At 33.6% G+C, this 9,184-nt stretch overlaps 1 protein-coding gene across 1 annotated transcript; it reads right to left on the bottom strand.

Annotated features, from left to right (window-relative positions):
* Positions 1-6,869: 6,869 nt before the first annotated feature.
* On the bottom strand, positions 6,870-8,596 carry LOC135675020 (NDR1/HIN1-like protein 2). Its single transcript, XM_065185283.1, has 2 exons — positions 7,763-8,596; positions 6,870-7,637 (listed from the first exon to the last, which is right to left on the bottom strand). Exons 1-2 carry the CDS (start codon positions 8,414-8,416, stop codon positions 7,551-7,553), a joined length of 741 nt encoding a protein of 246 aa, XP_065041355.1. The 5' UTR covers positions 8,417-8,596; the 3' UTR covers positions 6,870-7,550.
* Positions 8,597-9,184: the final 588 nt, after the last annotated feature.

Here is a 9,184-nt window from a genome sequence, read left to right as displayed (position 1 = left end):
TTGTTGGAGAGACATTGACAATATGATCGAAGGGTAATACATAATGGATTCAAGAACCGTTATTCTTTGATCATGGATGAATAGAAATATCAGGTTGGACCTTTGCCTCCAAAGATAATTTTTGAAGACCAAATGCACATAAAACAACAATATGAGGAGCTTGAGTCTTCACTAACCAAAACTTTGGGGAGGGAGCAAGAAAGAGAGAAAAAAGACAAAGGTGAGTTGAGTGGTAAAAATGAGAGTATTAGGAAATACAAGGGGAGAGAAAATAAGGAAATCTTAAGTGAAAGGAAAATGAGTGTTTATGCCAAAATGAGTGATGTGAAGAAAGCCTTAATCATGAGGCAGCTCTTACTTGTACTTATGTACAAGGACGTTTTGATTGCTTCTAACAAAATTGACAAGAGTTTGCCTAGTGTTATTGTTAATCTTTTATAGGAAAATGAGGATCTCTTTCCTGAAAAAGTTCCTAATGGTTTGCCACTAATTAGAGGAATTGAGCATCAAATTGATTTCATTCCAAGCGCAAGCATACCAAATAAGCCAGTATATATATGCAACCCCGAAGAGACTAAGAAAATCCAAAAGAAAATAAGTGAGCTTATGGAAAAGGGGTATGTACGAGAAAGTAGAGTCCTTGTGCAGTTCCTGTTATGTTAGTGCATAAAAAGGATGGATCTCGAAGAATGTGTGTTGATTGCAGAGTCATCAATAAAATCATGATAAAGTATAGATATCCTATTCGTAGGTTAGATGATATGTTGGATGAATTGCATGGTTCTTTATGTGTTTTCTAAAATTGATTTAAAATCTAGATATTATCAAATAAGAATGTGTAAGGGTGATGAATAAAAAATCACTTTCAAAACTAAACATGATTTATATGAATGGTTGGTGATGCCTTTTAGCCTAACTAACGCACCTAGTACTTTCATGAGATTGATAAACCATATTTTACGTACTTACATTGGAAAGTTTATAGTGGTTTATTTTGATGATATACTTGTGTGTAGCAAAAATTTAGATGAGCATGTAAAACATTTAAAAGCTATTTTTGATGTGCTTAGAAAAGAAAAATTATATACTAATCTAAAGAAATATATTTTTTGCACTAATGAAATTACTTTTCTTGGATATGTTATTAACGACAAAGGAATAAATGTTCATCAAGAAAAAGTAAAAGTAATTAGGGAGTGGCTAAAACCCACTGGTGTTAGTGATGTTAGAAGTTTTTATAGTCTTATTAGCTTTTATAGAAGATTCATTAATGATTTTTCTATAATTGCTGCACCATTAACTGAATGCATAAAAAAGAATGTGGGATTTAAATGGGGTGACAAATAAGATGATGCTTTTAACTTGCTTAAAGATAAACTCAGTTCAACACCTTTACTTGCTTTATCTAACTTTGCTAAAGCTTTTGAGATTGAGTGTGATATAAGTGGAATAAGTATTGGAGGAGTTTTAATACAAGAAGGTAGACCAGTTGCATTCTTTAGTGAGAAGCTAAGTAGAGCAAGTCTTAACTACCCAACATATGACAATGAGTTTTATGCTTTAGTAAGAGTGTCAGAGACATGGCAACACTATCTTTAGTACAAAGAATTCATTATACACACCGATCATGAGTCCTTAAAATATCTCAAAGGACAAGGAATGCTAAACTGTAGCCATGCAAAATGGGTGAAGTTTTTTGAATCTTTCCATACATCAAGTACAAACAAGGCAAGGAAAATGTGGTTGTCGATGCTTTTTCTAAAAGGTATACTCTAATTTTTTAACTTAATGCAAAATTATTAGGTTTTGAGTACATTAAAGATTTATATAATTCTGACCATGATTTTGCTAATGTTTATAGGGTATATGAGAAAGGGGGTTTTGACAAGTTTTTTAGGCATGATGGATTTCTTTTCAAAGAAAATAAGTTATATGTTCCTCATTATTCAATGAGAGAATTACTTGTGAGAGAGGCACATAATGGAGGTTTAATGGGGGCATTTTTGGGTCAGAAAAATTTTAGATGTGTTATGTGATCATTTTTTTTCCACACATGAAAAAATATATTGAAGATTATATGAGAAATGCATTACTTGTAAATAAATTAAATATAAAATAATACCTCATGGGTTGTATACTCCTCTTCCTATAACTAGTGAGCCTTGGGTTGATATATCGATGGACTTTGTCTTGGGTTTACCTAGGTCAAAAGAAGGGAGAGATTCTATTTTTGTTGTTGTTGATGGATTTAGCAAGATGACATATTTCATTCCATGCCACAAAACAGATGATGCAACACATGTTGCGGGATTGTTCTTCAAAGAAATTGTGAGATTAAATAGTATTCCAAAGACAAGTGTGAGTGATAGTGATGTGAAGTTCCTTAGCCACTTTTTGGAAAACACTTTGGAACAAGTTCGGTACAAGACTATTGTATTCAACTACTTGTCATCCACAAATAGACAGATAAACAAAGGTAGTAAATCGAACTTTATCAACACTTTTGAGGGTCATAATTCAAAAGAATTTAAAATTTTGGGAGGAATGCTTGCCACATGTGGAGTTTGCTTATAATAGAAGTGGGCATGCTACAACATATCATTCCTTATTTGAAGTTGTGTACGGGTTCAATCCATTAACTCATATGAATTTGCTACCTTTACCTTCAGAAAAGGTCAATTTAGATGGTAAGTAAAAAACTGATTTTGTTAAAGCATTGCATGAAAGACTCCCGACAAAAATTAAAAAGAAAACTCTACAATATAACAAACAACACAATAAAGGCCGAAAGTAAGTAGTATTTGAACTTGATGATTGGGTTTGATTACACTTAAGGAAGGAAAGATTTCCTAGCCAAAGGAAGTCTAAACTAATGCCAAGAGGAGATGGTTTATTTTGAGTACTTCAAAAAATTAATGACAATGTATACAAGCTGGAACTACTATGTGAGTATGGTAATATTAGTGCAACCTTTAATGTTTCTAATTTATCTTTGTTTAATATAGGTGATGAAGGCACTGATTCGAGGACGAATCCTTTCGACGAAAGAGGGAATGATATTCCTCGAATCCTTTCGACGAAAGAGGGAATGATATGAATCATCAAGTTGATCATAATTATGCCGAAGGCCCCTTAACTATTCATGGAGGACTAATGATAAGAGTTAAAGCTAAAAGGATAAAAGAAACCTTAACTTATTTATTGGAAGTCATTTGGAATAAGCAAGCTAGTCAATACTTAGTCAAGATTTTATGGATGCAAGAATAGTCTAAAATAGTCAACATGATTCAAATAAGTCCAAATCATGAAGAGAAAGTCCAACTTTGAGAGAATGATGAATTTTAAGCCCATTACGAGGAATAAAGGTCATTCAGCCATATTAAACAATATTAGAAAATATGAGCTTATTCACGAATAATCATTCAAATCAATTCAAGACAGATTTATGAGTTATCTATATTCATGAATTAAGAATATGAATATCATTTAATATATTTAATGGGTTCATTCCCTTTGTATTTGGCTTTGTACTATATAAACAAAGCTAACTCCTATTGTAATGAAACAATTTAGAAGAATAATCATCTTTCAATACTAGTGAGTGTTTTGTTTTTAAGTTCTTACATGAACTTTTGAACTTATCAAGCTTTTCTATGGCGTTCAAATTTCAAAAATCTTTAATTTTTCTTTCAATTTATCAAACTTTTTAGTTTATGACATTTTAAGGGAATTAAAGTGTTGTTCTAATTATTTTATTAATTTTTTATTGATAAAATTATTAAAATAGTTTCCGTTACTTCAATATTGAATGATCCATCTTGTTTTAATTCGTTTGAGGATGTCAATTTGTATTCTATATGTATCGTAGCTCTTTAGCCATCGAGTTGTATAGTTGTTAAGTTAATGATTTCCTATAAAATTGAGATGAAATCATAGATAAAGATTATTGTAGAATGTGGTTAAAATGCTTGCCTCGGAGAATTTTTTATCACAAATTACATGATTTGTGCAAAAAGATCGTAAGTCCTAAATCTTCTTTCTCTTTTTTTTTTTTCTTCTCTCTCTTCCTCTCTTCTCCTTTTATATATTTTATAATATAGTCCTTGTATTATTTATATTTATGATTAGGTCCTCAAAATTTACAAATAAGTCATTAGATTTTTACAAACAAATCCTCAAATTTTATAAATAGATTCTCATATTTATATTTAGGCTTTTCTATAGAATTCAAAATGGGTACTTACATTATAATTAAATCTTTATACGAAAATTTAGAAATAAGAAATGTTACCCTCTCTCTCCTTTAAAAAAAAAAATTATACAAAATATTATTTATTTTTTCTTTGGATTGACTTTTCTGTTTGGTGGAGTTCGCGGTAAAGAGGTTAAAGAGGATTTGGATATTGAGAAGGGCGCCAAGGAGGATCCCACGGTAGAGGCACAATATCGATTTAGTTTTTCCCAATACTATGTTATTTTTGCTATTTTTAGTCATTATATTTGAGATATATTGTACCATTTTGATCGGCGCCGGAGAGCTCAACGCCAAATGAGCCTCTCTCTCTCTCTCTCTCTCTCTCTCTCTCTCTATATATATATATATATATATATATATATATATATATATATATATATATATATATATATATATATATATATATATAATTTTATTTTATTCATTTACCTCTGAATAGCCAAGTCATAATTTTTTCATCTAAAATAATATATTTTGAACCGTTGATTCAATAACACTTTACTGATCGATTCGAATTGAGAAGGTTCATTGCTGTTTAATATTTTAATTCTGTTAAAAAAATTTGTAAAATGATTGGTAGAATATACGGTAAGTTGCTATCATATGAGTGATAATCTCGATGAAGAAGTAAAGAACTTCTCTTTTGTCATTTTTTTTCTTATACATCTTTTTATTTTTTTATCTTCTTCTTTCTTTTATGTGCGGATTGTTATTCTTCTTTTCGATCATCTCTTTGTTATTTTATATTTTCCTTTCTTTTTGAACCAAGAAGATAAAAAAAAATTATGTAAGTATATTAATATCTTTAAAAAAATCTATTTTATATTGTACTTTCATGGAAGGCAATGTAATAACTCATTATATATATATATATATATATATAATTATAATTATAATTATAATGAGTTATTACAATGTTAAAAAAACTTTATTATAATGTCAAATTAGCCGAATCATTTAAATGTTAAATATTATTTGGGGAAAAATCTCTTGATTTATACAAAGAGTATTAGTACCAAAAAAGAATATGATTGAATAGCTAACCACTTGATTTCTCTTTTTTGGGGGCATTTTATGTTATTTGCCACATTTAATTGTCATTTAACAACATAGCCTTAGGAAGTTGTATTTACCAATTCCTGTTTTGAGAATCCATTTGCCATTTCGTGAATTATTGAGAAGTGAATATATCAAAAAGTGCATAAATTAACTTATTGGTTTCACTATTGCAACTTGTTTGCTATATTGAAAATATAAAAAAAATATTTTACAAATATCTCACAAATGGTTGGCGAGATAAAGACTTTAAAAACCAAAAGAGAAATTGAAATTTAACGATCAAAGAACATTTATGAAGAAAATCAAAAATTTCACCATCCAACATCTATCATAAGCATCATCGAGTTAAAACTAACTTAATTACGAATGCCTTTATAAACCCTCTTACATTTATCATTGAATTATTTTTATCTCAATCTTCTATAGACTAACTAAAGAGAAACTCATTCTGACTTAATTTTAAATCCTTTATAAACCCTCTTACGTTATCGTATCTTTGTCCCCATCAAAACTATAACTATATGAGACATTTATTAAATAATTAAATTTTAATTTTCAGATTTCTTTCAATCATAAAAGAGACTTTTTTTTTCTTCTCGTTATTATGATTCCTTGTACTGCAATCTGTCAATGAGATTAGTCATGGAAATTTAAAAATACTCATGGGATGACCCATGCATAATTGTACAAGTAAACAAAATGGAGTTTGGGACATGTTACAAACATCCAAATTCTGATTGAGAGCAAGTCTAATCCAAGTTAATGACACCTCAAGCACAAGCCCATCTGTTTCAATCCGGCTGCTGAGTTGAGCTTAGACCACTCTAAAGTGCATTTCCAACTCCAATTTTTCTTACTACCAAGAACACCTTTTTCATTCATTTTTGGGACCCATCCATAGGATGAATCGGTTCAATTACAGTTAAAAGTATTTTTAACAATATCAAAAAAAGTATTACAATATAATAACAAAATACTTTGTAAAAAACATTACAGTTACAAAATTTATTAAACGATGTAACGTAATACAAAAACACTATGTTCCATTATTTTTGTACTGTGTTATAATATTTTTTTAATATTATTGAAAACATTATAACGTAATGTAAAAATATTATAACTGAGCCGATTTACTATATGAATCAATTCATATGAAAATGAAGATAAAAGAAGTAGACGGCTGAAAATATTTGAAGTATCAAAAAATTACTGTTAGAAAATTTTAAAAAAATGAGAGATATTTCTTTAAAAAAAAAAATCTTTGGCAATTCACCCAACAATCAAAAGCACCCATTAGAGCATCAAATGTTCAGTTGGAGATGTCATTTTGTATGAAGTCGTTTGGTAAAATTATTTTGCAGCAAATAATTTACTTGCAAGCATTTAATTGTATACAAGTACACCAATTGTACATACAATTAAATCCCTAAATGCTAAACAATGAAAGCTAAACTTAACTACACTTTTCATCTTCTATTGTATCATCATCGCTTGATTCCACGCTCTCTCCTCCTTTAGTTTAATTCGTCAACAAATAACAAGTATACATGCAGGCTTCCAAATTATTGCAACTGCAATTATAATAATTCGTCAACTGTTGCGACAACTGCAACGGTTGAAGAAAATCAGCCAAAATCCAAATTGATAGAATCCCCCACCCAACATGACCTGACAGAAATGAACACAAAAAGAAGAGCATATCCTTTTAGCTGATCCATTCAACAAAGATCACTTTTCTGTGCACTTTCGGTGCTTTTCTATCATCCTCCACGTGCCAAAAGCAAGAACGATTCGGACAGATCACTAAATTAAGAACGCATTAGTTCCCCCAGAGCTCTCCACTCAACCCCTACTACTCGCGCTCTCCTTTATGCCCTCACCAAGAACCAACCTTTCCCAGAAACAGAAACAGTTGGCGACGAGTGAGAGATTACGACTCTTTCTACCATGTCGAAATGATCCTTCCATCATCAAGTGGAAATATAGTCACATAACAGAGGCTGAGAGCCAAAAATAATAGGCGACGATCAAGACTGCACCAAGATTTTAGAATCCAAGTCTATGGGAGACGGAAATGTTGTCCTTCCTCTTCTCTTCCGGCAGAAAACAAAAATAGGGTCCGCGGCGCGCGTGACAGCTTCCTGTCCGCTTTGCTTCGGGCCGAATCCAGAAATGTTTTTCTTCGAAAACTTCGAAAAAAATGTTTTTCTTCAAATTTATTTTCCTTATTTCCAATTCAGAAATTTAGTCCGTCGACTCCGCACTGCTTGTAAGTGAGAGATTGCTTCCGGGGGCTGATCGCGACCGCACAATCCACCGATGCCTATTTATTTAATTTAAATAAAAATACTTATAATTAAATACGTATTTTTCATTGGATTATTGTGATTTTTATCGGAAATTTTGGGAAAATGGGGGACGAGTTTGGCGGAAAGCGATGGGAGTCACCTGAACCCTAGGGGTGGAGATGCCGAAGAGGAGGATCTTGGCGGCAACGTCGCCGGTGAGGCGGAGGTCGACGCGGTCGTTGAGGGCGGCGTCGCGGACGAGGTTGAGGGCGTCGGACTGGAGCACGTTGAAACGGTCGACAACGACGCGGGTCTGCACCAAGCGCCGGCTGCGGGCCGGTTGTTCGAATCTCGGCACCGTTGCCACCCCCAGCGGCAACCCCCGGTACATCACGTCCAGCGCCGCCGCCTCGTAGCGGATCCCCACCTTGTTCGGGTTGTCCGCCATGAGCAGCAGCGTGATGTTCAGCGACAGGTACGCCGCTGGCGAAGAGGCCCCTCCTCCCCCGACGGTGGCACCGATGGCGGAGGCGGCGGGGGCAACGAGGAGGTACTGCACGACCACCTGCTGGAGGTCGAACTGTGGCTTCTTGGGCTTGAGGACGAGGACCACGACGAGAGCGATGGCGACGGCCAGGAGCGCGAGGAAGGTGAGAAGGAGGAACAGGCAGCAGCAGCAGCCCTTGAAGGAGGCGGCCGAGGAGGAGGTGGAGATGGACGGGCCGACGTAATGGCGTTGCCGGCGTGCCTCAGGCGGAGGGTACGGCCGATTGCTGTGGTGGTCACCGTTCGCGTGGTTGTTTGGGTTCGTCATTGCCGCCGAGTTTCGCCTCCGCCTCGCCTCCTTTCTTCCCTCCGTCAACTCCCTCGTTATCTCGGTCGCACTTTATACGGGAGCTCTGTGGGAGGACGACGGTGGAGGTGACAGCTGTTTCGAAGTGCCGCTTTTAAAGTATGTTGGCTTTACCTTTTGCATTTAGATCAACAATGTGGCAATTAATGTCGTTATTGTATTATTAGGATGTTTTACCTACATAACCATTGAGAGTTTGTAAATAGAATGTTTGTCCCTCCAAATTTTAATATTACGTATATATCTCTTACAAAATTTAAATTTTACATGTATCGCTATAGATATTTAAAATTTTACTCATAATCTCACACTAACATTATCCATCCATGTATTTTATCGAATTGAAAATATTAAAATTTTAATACCTTAAATATGTTTTTTTAATTCTCCAATTATTATGCTCTTTTTCCAATATTTGAGAATGGGATAAAAATTGTAATATTATTATATTAATCGGTCAATATTAACTAATAATTACATCAATAAGTTTGTTGAAAGTAAATATTTATCGTGATAATTCTTTGTTAGGATCAAGAGCACTAAGAGGGGGGGGGGTGAATTAGTGCAGCGGAAATCTTTCGACGATAAAAAACGTTCGAACGATAAAAACGATTTCGGTGTGAAAGTCGATTCTAATATTACTTTAACTTAAGATCAAGCAAGATGACGTTAAAGTCAATCTATGAAAGCAGTTTGCAGTTATGATGAAAACCAGAATATAAGTGCAAA

Source organism: Musa acuminata, chromosome BXJ1-5 (assembly GCF_036884655.1).
Source record: "Musa acuminata AAA Group cultivar baxijiao chromosome BXJ1-5, Cavendish_Baxijiao_AAA, whole genome shotgun sequence".
NCBI classification, from domain to species: Eukaryota; Viridiplantae; Streptophyta; class Magnoliopsida; order Zingiberales; family Musaceae; genus Musa; species Musa acuminata.
This window is presented reverse-complemented; position numbering and strand designations above follow the sequence as displayed.